Here is a 15,257-nt window from a genome sequence, read left to right as displayed (position 1 = left end):
GGTTAGAAAGGACATTGGTGTGTTGAAAAATAACTGTATGTTAGTGGCCTGTAACATTCCGTGAAAACAAATGACACTTGTCACCAATGTCCCACTTAGACACAATATTTGAGCTGTTGAATCAACAAAGAGGGATACGTATGAACTAATTACATACATTCATCGGCATTTAGAGGCACCGTAAAGAGGCATATCACCGTATGTTGTTTATGGATCTGATGACACCCTTACTCTTGAAGACTACTGGTCAGATTCCTAAGTAATGCAAACTAGTTCTGAAAGGGGACTGCAATGGACACTGAATGGTCTGTTTCGTGAGCCTGTTGGTGATCGTTGCTTACTCAATTACTGCGTTGCACACGGGGATGATAAAGCTGAAACATTGCTGACCGGGACGTACATCATACATTCGTGGATGTTTCACTAACTCCACATGACGTACCTGTGTTAACGTTATCTGTGTCTCCTCTCCTGGGTTTTGCAGTTGTTGTATCATCCAATGCCTTTTCTCTCAGATCCACATGTAGCCACCTGCGTTACAAGTACAGAAGGGGCATTAACATTGAGAAGTATTTCTGAAATATACATTACACAATTCACTAATCGTATTTAAGATTTCTTTGTCAACATATTTTCTTGGCTAATCATCCAAAGCTACAATGATCACTCACAGCATGATGGCTGCGGCGATGACACACAGACCAGCAGCCAACATGAAGCTGAACCCTGGGAAGAAAGCAAGAGATGCTGGGTAAAGTCCATTGAAGATGAGTGATGACAACAAGGCTGCAGTGCTATCCACGGCAGCAACCACTCCAAACAGGCGTCCTGGAAACAGATAATGAACATATTGAACAAGAGTATGCTGATCTGGTTCCACAACCTACGGTAAAAGTTTCATTATATTTAAAGAACAGTGAAACACAGTTACCCTACGACTTACACTCCTAACCCTGTTTGACCATACTTGACATGTTGAACCAAAGAACATCAGATGTGATCTGAGCCTTACCATGTTCAATCAGACATCTGGAATCATCACTGTTTTTCAGTGATCCATTCGGGGGTGACCGGGTAGCCTAGTGGTTAAAGCGTTCGCTCGTCACGCTGAAGACCCGGGTTCGATTCCCGACTTTGGTACAATGTGTGAAGCCCATTTCTGGTGCCCCCCGTGATATTGCTGGAATATTGCTAAAAGTGGCGTAAAACCATACTCACTCACTCACTCACTCACTCTCTCACTCAGTGATCCATTCATATATTTTTCACCGCTTTAATGCCCTTTTCACACGAAGAAATCTGTTTCGGTTGATAATCGAGACTGATTATGCTCTGGCTTTAGCGTTTTATGTTTACTGCATCAAATGTGATCTAAACACTGCACAGTTCCGTCCTTACAATATGAGATTTGATTTTAACCTTACCTTGTTCAGCCTGGCTGACCATACTGGACATGAGTGACCGAGTAACAGCTAGTGGAAAGCCTTGAAACATGGCAATTATAACAACTGAAATAAAAAGACGTGATTCTAGTTACTTCTATTGCGTTTATGATAGATACATTTGATGAATGTGCTTAAGCAAACACTCTTGTGAATAATATTGAACTATCCGTTTTGTATTAGTAATGACATACCTTTGTGATTTGGGATGTAGCAAACATAAATGGCACATATATTTCAAGCTGTTACGAGTTACCTAGAAACAACAGCCATGTCTTTTCACTGAATCCCATGACCACCAGGCCGATGATCTTGGACGCCAAGCCCCATAGTCCTAAAGTGGTGTCTCTCATCTTCCTGCACAGAGGCATAACTGTGACCAGGGTAAGACTGCGAATGAAGTTCTCCAGACCCTCATAGTAACCAAACATTGTCTGTGACCAGCTGAGAGGTGCTCGCCTTGTGTACAGGAGAAGGACGTCACCTTCACCTGTAGCATGACAAGAGGTGACCTATGTATTTGTGTGGGTATTGTGTATATATTCCTGCAAAAGAAGAAACGCCAAAGTGTTGCCGAAATCCATACAGAATTAATACCAAAAATGGTTATTGGTCATTTCTACATGGATTTGAATCGATATGTGTGGAAAGTACTGCAGACAAAGATGCAAAACCCGCACAAACCACGAGAGCGCCTGGCACCGACATGACATGCACGTGCAACATCCATTGTTGGGATATAAAAGCGTTGGGTTTTATTTGCATGTCATCACAATCTTACAGCAAGTGAACAGCGAACACATGCCACGCTAGACGACCAGTTCGAGGTGTCATTTTGACGAACCTGCATCATCGGATGCGACGTCAATGGTGTCAATGTCACAGAGTATGACCACAACTGCGACAGAGACAGGCTTGGTTTAGTGACGAGTCACTTCTTATGCTTCGCTGTGTGGATTGTAGACGGCGTGTTTAAAATTATGCACGAAACTGCATACAGGAGATGAACAGGGTGGAAGTGGTGGTAGCGTGATGATGTGGGCCACCATCTCCTACACTGTTAGAACCGACTTTGTGCAAGTGTCTTGGGAAGTAAACAGTACAACGTTCAATGGATGAGGCCACACGTCCTTCCCATTTTCCAACAAGCGAACGGCTGACCTCACGGTAAGACCCGTGTAGATCCGGGGTAGAATAGGTTTTCAGCAACCTATGGCCATACAAGAAATTTTGAAAAGATAACCTTCACCTTGAACATCTACTGTTCCATGTGTGTCATATGGACCATGGGTCAATGACAATGATGTGTTACATTTTTGAATATTCGATTACCATCGGTTTATATATAAAATATACATCTAAAATAATGTATGTGAATATAGTATAATACATCACCTATCAATCCATGAGAAAGGCGTACTGGTTTTAACTTATAAGAATTGCGAATTAATACTTAATTTGTACTCACACCTTGTTGCTATAATAAGAAAGGTAAAGATGATGAGAAGTAAGAAGATATGGAGTTTTTTCTTCTCTTGCCGTTTCTTCATTACACAACGACCAGACTCCTTGATGGAGCCCAGACACCAGTAGGCGCACATACTTTCACCCTCGGGTCTTGTGTTGGGCTTGATGTTCTCTAGACGTATGATGGCGTATAACATTCCCAGGAAGCAGCTTCCACTGATGAACCCGAAGACGAATGCGAAGCTTGTATTGTCGAGCATGACTCCCGATAGGAAAACCCCAACTGTTCCAGCAAAGTAGATAACCGATTCCAGGATCCCTACCCGCACAGTTCTATTGGTGGGGTCAGCAATGTGCGTCACGTAGCTGTACACGGACATAAGCAGGGACGTGAAACCTCCGGACAAGCCATTTACTGCAGCAGGAATCAAGACGTACTCCACTTTACTCGAAGGGTAAATTGACAGAATCAAGTAGACAATGTAAGACAATGTTGCTCCCAAACTGGGTAAAATCACAGGTAGTTTCCGACCCATTTTGTCACCCAAGGATCCGAGGATAAACAGGACAATCAAACATGACGGAACAAGTTCCACAACATTTTTCTTCAAAATCCAGTAGGACGTTTGAGACTGGACATAATCCTCTTCTGTTTTGTAGTCCAATTGGAACGTCTTGTTCTGCAGACTAGTACAGAAAGTCTCGTTGTAGCTGTCAATGCAGATCTTGTTGTACACAAAAGCCTGAAAGGTTGGGTTTCCCAGAAAATATCCCAACGTGTAAAGAAACAAAACTGGTTCAACTGTTATGAGGTTCAAATCGAACTGCCGTCGGCCACATCTAATAACAACCATGTTTCGGACAAATATCTGAAAAATATGAGATTTCTTTGTGATTTAAACATATTTTATTCGCATAAAGTGAAAAAGATTGGGTAAAGGTTATAACAACTTAAAATGCACGCTCCTGAAAATATTTACAAATTACATAATTCGTTTACATCCAAAAAAAGGTGGATGGAAAGGACTCAGTCAAATGAGTTATTTCCATGAAAACAACTCTGTGATTGTTGCATTCTTCGACAGATCCGCATTGCCACATAAAAGTAGTCGTATATGGGCCAATGACATTAGACAAGGTTGTGAGCAAAAACAGGAGAAAATTTGCCGTTTTTCGTCACAACATACATTAGGTCGTTTAATTGGAAGCAAGATATTTAATTGTAATTGTGCTAACTATCAGGTTTTGTCAACGGTGAAGTAGTTATTCCCCAACGACTTCACATATATGGTATGTATACATAACACCACAACGTGCCACATTAGGAAGTAATTAATTCAAAGGGTTTATTTTATGTTTCAAATAATAAGTCATATATAACACAAATGTGGTGGTTTAAGGGTACTTTATATGGACACTATATATGAGAATATTCACGTGGCTTACAGTATTATATTTGAATAAAACTTGCATTTAACAGACAATGAAAAGCAAAATCAGTACTAGTTGTGCCTGTCATCAATAAGCTAGTATTATACTCCCTCAAAAGTCTTTTTTGTTGTTGTTATATTCACTCTACATACATATTCACAAATGTGGGAAAATATTAACGTTATGAGAGGAATGTGTTATATCCGTCTTGCCGCCGCCACCACCACCGCTTCTCCCTCACACACCACACCCCAAAGGAAGTGAAGGAACCACTTGACTTGCCATTCCAAGAAATACCTTTGTAGCTATTGCACACGACTTGCTATCCTTCTCAAAAACTAGATATAAAACAATAGTTATCATTGTTGAGTATGGTAACCACAAATCATGTCGGAAATTGCCCCCGGCTTGTGATACTGTAAACAACTCGATGATCACGTAAGACAATCTAGACTTGAACATTTCTGAAGACTTAAATTTCCTTAATTGAAATCTACATGTGGGTTGCAAAACTGGTCAAATAAAGGACAAGAGTGTGATCTGCTTGACAGGGCAGTGTCCCACTTTCAACTTGAGAGTACTTGTTGTGATAGGGACAGCAGACCACTGTTTTCTTTAAATATAATATTTTCCCCTATTTCTTTGTAGGTCTAGTAACCAATGAGTAGAAAGGAAATCATAATAATATAACAAAAATGTATGTGCTTTAGCCAAGAGATTTGCAGGAACAACAGCTTCTAAGACATCAAAGTATTCAAGGAGGATAAGAACTGTTCCAGGCCATTCAGCGGCTATGAGTGCTTTTTCCACAACATTCCCTTTGAAACTATTTATAAATATCGAAACTATTTGCATGTGTGTCAATGCGAACGTTGTCATAAAACAAACAAAATTGTCAAATATGATTACTTTCTTAACATTCATTTCTTGATACAATCATCTCCAAAGTAATCAGTCATGATTATGTTTCATTGGAAATCATGATACTGAAATGAATACAAAAAATATTATTAAAAAAAATCATGTATCTTTTTTCATTTAAATATTCCATCTTGACAAGCAGCAACCAGTTTCCAAAATAAATAACCATCAAGCCCAAAAGAAGAAACACAACACCTTAGTTCTAGGAATTCTAGAAATACTTCAAAATGCAGCAGGTTCAACATATTTCCTGATCTAAAATTGGATTTTCCATTTATATCAAGAGATTAATTTTAAAAAAGTAACCTGATAAATTAGAAAGTTTAAGGTGATTGCACTATGAGATAAATAAATAATTATATTGATGATAAATCTCCCTAGACTGGTTAGAAATCAGCTATTTTTAATGAGGAAATTAAGATCAGTATAACTGCAGTCCTCTGCAAAGAGAAAATGTTCTATTTTGTTTGTTTTTTCATATTCTTGCTGTCCAATATCTATATCGGTCATAAAATGTACTTACAGATAAACGAGTAAAAATGTTTTTATAGCAATGATTGATGAAGACTTGGGAATTCAGATATATATTTTGTATATATATATATAGATAAAGATATAGATATAGATATAGATATACAAGTACGAGTATGCAGAATACATATAGAATGCAATATACAAAGTAGCAGTGACCAAAATAACCATCTTCTTAAAATGATGGTTTGGAGCTTAAGTAGTACACACCAAGTACTAAAAAGGAGCAGGTACTGTACCTATCAAGTTCACAAGTAGTGGAAGCTGTCTGTGAATTTACCCACTTTTATTCCAATGACTGGGCTGAAAGGAAATTTGACAATTGAGACATCATATACATCAAATTCATCGAAAGAGAAGTCTCTCCTTTTGATGACAATATTGTTGTGAACCGAGGTCCACTTCATGAAGGGCCTTGATCAATCCTGTAAAATAATACATTGAAGTTAGTAAAAGCATATGTTTTACTCTTTTCTGAATATCCGTGTTTTTTCATTCTTCTTGAAAACAATTACAAGTATCAGTTTTACCATAGTTTGAAAATGAGGAAGTTATTAATTTACCGCCGACTAGAAAGTCAAGTTGACATACCATGCTCGATGCCATGCTCGATACGCTTGTTCATGGATCTCGACGGTTCTTGGCCCTAAAATGTACTCAAGCGATAAAGCAAATCAGCATAGTAGGCACCGGTGATCCTCTTCTGACTTTCTAAGTAATAAACAAGGATCACACCCTTTTCACCCCAGAATACAGTGGCCATAACTTTCTTCACTGATCGTGAAGACTTTTCTACCTCCTTGATTGAATCTTCATTGATGGAAGTTGAGGGACGTCCAGACCTAGGGTCATTATCAAGGTTTGTTTCCCCAGCCTTAAATTAAACATAGCTGCCCAACATTGAACAATGGAATAGCTGAGGCACTTATCCGCATACACCTGTCACATGCGGTTATACATTTTTTTAGGGAGTACTTTTCTTTAAAGTAAAAAACTTGATGACTGCTCGGTACTCGTTCTTCTCCATTTCTGTGCCTATTTGGACCCCTCTCACATTCAACTGGCTGTCACTAATGTACACAAGGCCTCAACAGACTAAATACACTTGCAATGAAGAACTCAAACAATGTTCTAAATTGAGTAGTTCACTTTCTTATGGCCCATAGTTGAAAGTTAGTCAGGCTTAGAACTTTTTGACCAGCCTTCGTATAACTTTATTGCATTTTTTCACCACATGAGATATGTGAGAACCTTTTGTTAGTCTCTTCACCACATGAGATATTTGAGAACCTCTTTCTCTGGCCGAAATAAACACCAAGAACTTTAAACGCGCGTACAATTTCTATTTTGTGGTCACATGCAGTTAGCTCTGTATTTGAAGAATATTTATGTCGGGTTATAATCATTTCAACAGATTATGACTGGGGAAGTTTAGACCCCATTTAGAACACCACACAGTAATGATTTGTAAGCACCTCTGAATTACATGCAGTGAGAAGATTGGTTAGCTCATGTTGATTTGCTCAAACAAGTAATAGTAACAACAACTTAATGTGATTGTTGTGATTGATATTGTTTAGAAATTCTTTGAAAAAGCATACAAACAGATAAAACCTTGTATTTCATATAAGAGGATAAATGAGGTGAGTTAACCATTTGGAAGTAAGTAAAACAACTTAAAAAGATTGTAGTGGCTTTGGTACAAAGCAATTGGTTTTGAAAAAAAACCAGCGGAAAATAGAAATGTCATCTTATCAATACCAGACAATAAAGTGAGTGACATCGTGAGTATCGATCCACACGTTTGGAATAAGAGGACATGCATCAACCAAGTCAGCGAACCTGACCACCCGATCCCATTACAAGCACAGTCACCTTTTACGGCACAAAATACAAGACAACAAAAGAGACAATTATAAATTAAATTCTTGAATCAATGAAAGCAAATTTAAAGGATTGGACAGCAGTGATGAGAAAATACCCACCGTGGATTCCAGTGAAAAGTTTTGGAAACAGTTGTGGTCTATACCTGGCAACTATTACCTCGAGGCATCATTCGTAGAGGAATTTAATGATTGTGTACACGAACAAATAAGGTCACCATTGTTGTGTTTCATTACACATGATTTCCTGAAAAATGAAATTAAAAAGTCCAAAAGTAAACCTAATACGGCGCAAGGGCCTGATGGTATTCGAAACAGGTATTGAAAACTGTTTCCTTGTGTCCAAACACCATTACGTCACTGTTTAAATTCTCTTGTGGATACAGTGGATGTTCCGCCCTGGTTGTGCAAAGGTTGAACAATACTTCTCCCAAAGAAAGGCGATTTGACTGATCCCAAACACTTCCACCCTATTACTTGTCTGAATACACAATACAAAATATGTACAAGTTGTCATACAGATCTTTTGTCTTCGTATGGAGCAGAAAATGAGGATCAATTGCAAGTTCAGAAAATGATCCTCGAAGAGGCTAAAACTTACCACCTTTACCTCTCAATGTGTCGAAAAGGCTGCATAAAAGCTTATGATTCTATACCTCACGGATGGATTTTGAAGTCTCCCTGGCTACTTAAGTCCTTAGGATTAACGTGGAGGCTCTTCATGATAGAATTGTTTTGTCTGCTTTTGCACACATTTATTGGTCTGATAAACAAATCGGCCCTAACGGGAGGAGGAGTCCTTCGCTTGAATGAAGTTGGCTGGCCTGAAAAGTGAAACGGAAGCCTTTCTGTTTGCTGCACAGGACCAGTCACTTCCCCCTCGAAGTGTGTGTGTGAATTTGCATCAAAATGTAAATATGAAATATAGACTATGCAATGAATTTAATGAGACTGCTCAACACATTGTCAGTGGATGCCCAGCTTTGGCACTAACAAGTACCAAGTTGTCCGACTCCCCATTGTCCTCGGTGCCTTAGGTTTGGTACCTTCCAGTCTGTTGACTGACATTGGGAGATTTCAAGAGTTTCCTGCCAGGAATACAGCCCTTCTGACAATCTGGGTAATGCAGGAGGCTGCAGTGATAGGGAATCTTCACATTTCCCGAAAAAGTTCTGGACGGGTTTGACGAGGCAGCACTTCCTGGGAGAAGTCCCATCCGCTGTCTGGGGTGTGTAGAGAGTGGGCAAGGGCACTGAGATAATATGCCTGACTTTGATACCCTCTTTGATGCATGTTTTACTTTAATCTGACATGTATATAAGCAACAAAACGTGTAATTATTAGAAAGTCTCGTCCGATGTCACTTCAAGTCGGATATGGTGGACAAAATGAAGTGCATGTGTAAAGCAACTCTGCGGACTTGGTGTTGGAGTCAAGGAGTCACTAAAATTATGAAAAGTCTCTGTTGTGAACTCAGCTGCTTGTTTGACACGGAAGGCGAAAGCGTTTACACATGTCGTGATGTTTTAGAACAGAACAGAATTGATCAGTACAGTCAAACACTGTTGTGTCGAAGTTGAAGGGACCTACGTAAATATCCGAGCTTTGACACAACCGAAAATGATAAATTAAGAAGGAACACACAGAGACTAAGCTTTTACTCGATACAACTGTAAGTTCGACACATCAAAGCTCGATACAACAGTGTTTGACTGTATTTCAATATGGCCTATTCTGAAGTGGCTGCTGATTACGTGATATGATACATTATACAGTTAGAACATTACTTTTAAATAAGCATTAAATTATGTTCAATCATATTTGTTTGTTATTATCTATCTGAGTATGTATGAGACAGTTCGTTTGTAATAATCACAGTCAAATCATGACTGTACTGGAACTATTTGCTACCAGCAACACAAAATCAGGAGCATTGACGGCTCCAACAAATTTTATGCTGCTTTGAAAAAACGAGGTAAAGACAATAGTCTACGGAAAGTGAAAACCTTTCTGAGCAAACACAAACCTGTAAAATACAGCTTAAAAGTTTTTAATTTCTCTGATGAGACGAGTGAGAGAAGGTCCAAACTGTCACTTTAATCCCTTGTGGTACATTCCAATCATAGTGAAAGATATCAGTACGATAAAAAATCTTTCTTTAGTGTACCCCGAACACACCGCATTCATTCTTGAAATTCTTCTCATGCATTATCCATTCCTCGATTTATATAAATGGAACGAAATTAGATATAGCTGACCCTAAAACGTTTATTCATTATTTTGAGAATCGAACAATAAAGCCCTTCATTTGTCATACATTAAAGAGAGAACGATCTCGATCAAACATGATAACTATTATTGCAAACATGACACTTCGTCAAAGGATTGTAGGAATAACGATCTCAAAAAGTTGAAGTAACATCGCAAGTTCAAGATGTAGTGGATGGAGCTCAATCATCCCTAAAAAGAACAAAAGCTATAAAAAGGAAAGCTGGTGATAAGATTGTCACAACAAAGAAAGTAAAATCTAAAGGCAAGACAACAGCCACGCCTAAACAATTGAAGAATACCCTTGCAGTTGGTAAAATAGATTTATTTGTTGACTCATCATGTCTATTTTGACGAAAAGGACTTTGTCTTATAAAAGAAGTACCTTACAGCACTGCCATCACCGATTGGAGCTCTGTCGAGTTTCTCATACATAACGGCGGAACTGACTACATAGATGTGAAACGTACCCGCTTGCACGTCAAATTGAAAGTCACGCATGCTGATAGAACCGCTCTAATGGACAAAGACAAAGTAGGTCCAGTAAATCTGTTTCTACAAGCTCACGGGTCGCAGGTGTCCGTGCACCTACAGGGTCAGCTGGTCCATTCTAGAAATGGAGGTTATGCTTACATATCCATAACAGAAACCTTGTTCGGGCATGGAGCCGAAACTGAACACTTTCAACGCCAGTTGCAACTAGTCTACAACGATAGTGGAGACACTAATGCAGATTTTGACTCTGTTACTAACTTTGCTGGAGAAAATGATGGACTCATCTATTGGTTCCTTTTATCACTCTCGGCAATCTAAGACTCGGAGTTCAATTCAAGCCAGCACTCACCTCGCCTCTAAATGTCATCGTTCTATCCCAGTTACCATCGCTAAAGAAGTACGGCAATCAAGGGACATTTTCGTCAAATGGAGATGAACGGAACACAGTTGAGGTGCACTATTGATAGAGATCTATCTCTTCGAGAGTGCGTAATTGTTGCATACGTTCCTGACTATTATAGTAAAGAATTTGCATCTTTCATCCAGAAGCATGATAGATCAAATATGAAGACAATTCAACAATCATCATCCACGAGAGAGAGTTTGTAAGTAAGAATGGTGAATAAAAAATTATATATTTTACTATAAAATTTCATAAGTAAGGAATATTCTTGGGTAATTATCGTCAGGTGCCAGTCGGACGAGAGTCGGAGGCGATCTTATCACGGTGAAATCGATAGAATAAAACAATTCTCATATTGTTTATTGGTTTCCGGATTGTTGGGAGTAACCGTACTAATATTAATTATCAATACCGGTCATAAACGAAAGAGTTTACAATGACTAATCTAATACATTATTATCTCATTTAGATTGTCATGTCTAACAGAGATGGTCTTACGTCTCCAAGTCAGTTTAAATCAGTGATAGGGAAGATGTCTGATAGCCATTTAAAAAAATGTTAAAAATCACTTAAACCGATACTGTTCTGTCAGTTTTAACCAGCAAAATTGTTCTCAACAAGATAAATTACAGTTGTTTAACATCACTCCAGTTTAATTTACCAATCAAAGTGAGGACATAGATACCTCTACAGAAGAAGAAGAGAAACCCATCAGAGACTGATGACGAATCAAGCAGCGGTGATTGATAACACAAAGATAATTCAAGAAGAAATCATTTGTCAACGGATTCAATCGAATTGAGTGAAAAAAGGACGCCGCCGTCTCAGAAGTCAATACACTCTACGCATAAAGTTTGTGAGTCTTCTAAAGATTCTCATGGTTGTAAGGGCGGTGCAATTAATAATAATAACACTCACACAATACCTTAGGAAATACATATACAAAAGGAATTACAACACTGAATTTATAGAATATCAAATCAAACAATTGGTAAACACATAGTTTTGTGGACTTTTGTAAAGTGTCACATTGGTATTGATATAACGATCAATGACAAATAAGAACTATTCGTTAAAGACGAACATGTTACAATTGCTTTGAATTTCATTCAATTAATGCAACATGATGCATTACAAGCCACATCTTCCTCGCCGGTGGGATATGTATAGTGTTTATTGATATATTATCTGATTCACATACACCAAAGCCATCCAACGGTTGGGAACAGGATTTTCTAACATAAAACGAAAACAAAGTTTACGACAATAAGAAATTGTAACCAAACGTAAGTCTTTATTTGTGAAACGTCCAGCTGATGGTGTTGAGATCATCCAGGACTCAAGTATAATCTTCCCAAGATGAAGGAAAGGACTCGAATTGAAATTCTCCAAATAATCTCAGATCGGAACAAAATGTCAATTGTCATTTATTGTATATAATATATAATCACTGGATTGAATACAATACTGTCCGTGACTGTCCATTATTTATAAATAGATGTATACACAGCACGTACAGTTGACACATAAATTATACTACAGCAGATATTCATCCAACTTGTCGCGGATCCATTGAATGCAGTATTAGTCTCATCTGTTAAAAATAATAAAGATTAGATAATAAATAATATATAATAAATAAATGACTAATGTGTGGACACACCCAGATTTACAACGTTTATTATAATATACAATTATTTTATTTATTAATATTATATAATATCAATACAAAAATTGTATATATTTATGAATGTGCTTTTGTACCTATATTTCGGTTCTCACTATCCCTCTCTCTGTGTAGCACCATGAGGATGTGCAGATCGCATTCCTCTCGGTAAACACCATGGACTGGTGGATATTGCACAGTTGTTTGCACCATTGATGGATGGATTGCACAGTTGATAGCAGTCATTGGTAGTTGTTTTTGAATACACCCCTGTCAGCAGGAGCAATAAGTTACACACTAGAATTTTTATTTATTTATTTACATTTATTTTTTATATCTATATGATCGGGATTCGATGCAATTTTCCAAGATATAGCACCCATCATCCTTGGGACTTTAATGCCAATTTTGTTTGTTTTATAGTACATAATTTGTTGTGGAAAGATCGAAGTTGAGGATAAGAAGCCATTGTTTCTTTATGACTAAAAAGACACTCTTTGTACATAGCTTTTCCTGTGCGTTTTTCACCGACATCACATCTTCCCGGGGTAAGGGCATTAACATTAACTGACTAAAGTATAGTTTCCACCCTTGTCGAACTTGGCTGGAATTTCTTGGCTCAATCATAGCGCTACCAATGGCTCTTACGTGTTATGTCCCTTCTATGTCCCTCCTATTGACCTATCAGTTGCCTTCTCTCATATCACTCGCAATTGCTTCAAACGAAATGGCGGCCCCCTGTCAAGACCATCTGATCCATAATAAACAGTATATTGCAATATAACGGGCCTTGCCTCGCAAAGTGAAGCAGGTCACTTGAGCACCTTGATTATTAAAATGAACAGATTTGCAAAATATCTGTCGGCGTCCAGTTGGCGGTGCACATGTTTTGCAAATCCTTCAGTCGACCGAAATCTGCACGTTGAAATCCATGTTGTATACGAACCGGATGTCTAGTTCGTTGCGCAATTTTGATTGGACTATGCATAGACTCGTTAGTCCAGCCAAAATGTAACTCCGGAATTCCAGCCTATTTCAGCTAGGGTGGAAACTGGACTTGTAAAGTCAGTTAACGCCCTTGCCACGGGAAGATACCAGCATCACCACAATGAGCTATCTAAGAAATAAAATAATAATTCTTGACGCAAAGTCCAACGAATTCTTTAATAGTTCTGACGCAATCTCATCCTTCATCATATCGATAGTCTTTTGTCTCGCCATAGATTAAAATGGGTGGTCGCGCAGATAATTAGACGTGTCATAGTGATTTTGTAAGATAATACAAATGCCATAATTGTGTAAATGTATTACATACAATATTTACTTCCGTGCAAGTAATCCTTAGTATGCGATTTCACTCAATGCATTATATGAGGTAGTGGAATACATACCTGATCAAGCAGGTTTCTCGAATTTTCAACACACTAAAATCTGTGAATCTTTTTGTCCTGCTGGAAAAGTACGACGTTGATCATCTGGGAAGAGCGATGCTTCATATATGATTATACATACAAATCCATGCACATTTAATGATAGACAAAGATATGAGCATGTTCAAGTTGTTAGGTACATAAGCAAACCGATATTGAACAAAAGGTCAAGTTCCGATTTAGCTTGACATGCACTTGGCCTAATTAAACATACGGGTGCGCGTGGTCTTCTTGTGATAAAAAAGTTCTACAAGGGTGTGCTATTTATAGTTTTGCTCGCGTGTTTTGTTGCTATGTCAAAATAAATAAGAAATGAAATGATATCCTATTTAGTGATCTCTTCAGTTCAAAATTCTTTAGTATAACTTTTATATTTGAAATTTCCACATCCACCGCCTACGAGAGCCATAGAGCAAGGGGGGACTGACTGTGAAGTCCACTTTCCACCATTGCAGAACAAGGCTGGAATTTTGTGGCTCGGCCGTAGCGCTATTAGTGGCTATATTACGTGTTCTGTCCTTTCCTTGTCCCTCTAATTTACCGATGAGGTTCCACCTCTCATGTCACTCACGTTATGATCGATAATCAAATTCTTTATTGTGATAAATGGGTCTTACCTCGTCAAGCACTTCAAATCCCTTGAGCACCTTAATTACAAATATGAAAAGATTTGGAAAACATCTGTCGACCCCAAGTTGTCGGTACACATGCTCTTCAAATCCTGCAATACACACCAAAATCTGCTCGGCAGAAGCCATGATGTTTATGAATCGAACGTCGATTTCGTTACGCGGTTTTGGTTGGACGATGCATAAACATGTTAATCCAGTCAAATTATAAGTACACCTCTTCATTGCCGACCATCTAAATATGTCAATACAGTGAACAATGACAGGACCAATCCAAATATGGTATATGGTCTCTTGCAGGACGTAAAGTAAGAAATAAATGTTTTCATTGTTAATGGGTATCTATCACCTTAACCCTGACCAGTTTTACATATTTCTTAACACTGTCATATACACAAATTTGGGTCACAGTGCAATAGATAGTAAGTGTTTGGGTTGTTGAGTGTACTGTTTAAGCTATTTGAAAGGGGATAAAGCACGATTTCATATTCGTAAATTTGTTACTATTGTAGTGACAATTAGATGTCAGAAATCGTGGATACATTCAAGACCACTTGAAATGATCAAATGATTTACAATGAATCACAAAATCATCTTTTACAGCTTTTATGAATTCAACATCAACAATAATTTCTGAACACCACGAGCTCACGATATTAGACTGAATTAATTCCAAGAATAAAGGCCAATA

The 15,257-nt window shown here is 38.1% G+C and overlaps 1 protein-coding gene across 9 annotated transcripts in view; it reads right to left on the bottom strand.

Annotated features, from left to right (window-relative positions):
* Positions 1 to 15,257, bottom strand: part of LOC124115409 (solute carrier family 46 member 3-like) — a 43,043-nt gene that overhangs the window by 13,949 nt on the left and 13,837 nt on the right. The window contains exons 2-9 of one of the 9 annotated variants that reach the window (XM_048403127.1): positions 7,778 to 7,922; positions 6,384 to 6,438; positions 6,032 to 6,095; positions 2,911 to 3,778; positions 1,699 to 1,932; positions 1,425 to 1,508; positions 672 to 828; positions 443 to 531 (exon numbers count right to left, since the gene is read on the bottom strand). The exons of the other annotated variants lie outside the window; for them this stretch is intronic. Coding sequence (XP_048259084.1) covers positions 443 to 531; positions 672 to 828; positions 1,425 to 1,508; positions 1,699 to 1,932; positions 2,911 to 3,763 — 1,417 coding nt within the window. The 5' untranslated portion in view covers positions 3,764 to 3,778; positions 6,032 to 6,095; positions 6,384 to 6,438; positions 7,778 to 7,922. The remainder of the gene's footprint in view (positions 1 to 442; positions 532 to 671; positions 829 to 1,424; positions 1,509 to 1,698; positions 1,933 to 2,910; positions 3,779 to 6,031; positions 6,096 to 6,383; positions 6,439 to 7,777; positions 7,923 to 15,257) is intronic. 9 annotated transcript variants of the gene reach the window in all.

This window comes from Haliotis rufescens, unplaced genomic scaffold (genome assembly GCF_023055435.1).
Source record: "Haliotis rufescens isolate VD_foot unplaced genomic scaffold, xgHalRufe1.0.p SCAF_3, whole genome shotgun sequence".
In the NCBI taxonomy this organism is placed as follows: Eukaryota; Metazoa; Mollusca; class Gastropoda; order Lepetellida; family Haliotidae; genus Haliotis; species Haliotis rufescens.
The sequence above is the reverse complement of the archived record's forward strand: the minus strand, read 5'-3'. Positions and strand labels throughout refer to the sequence as shown.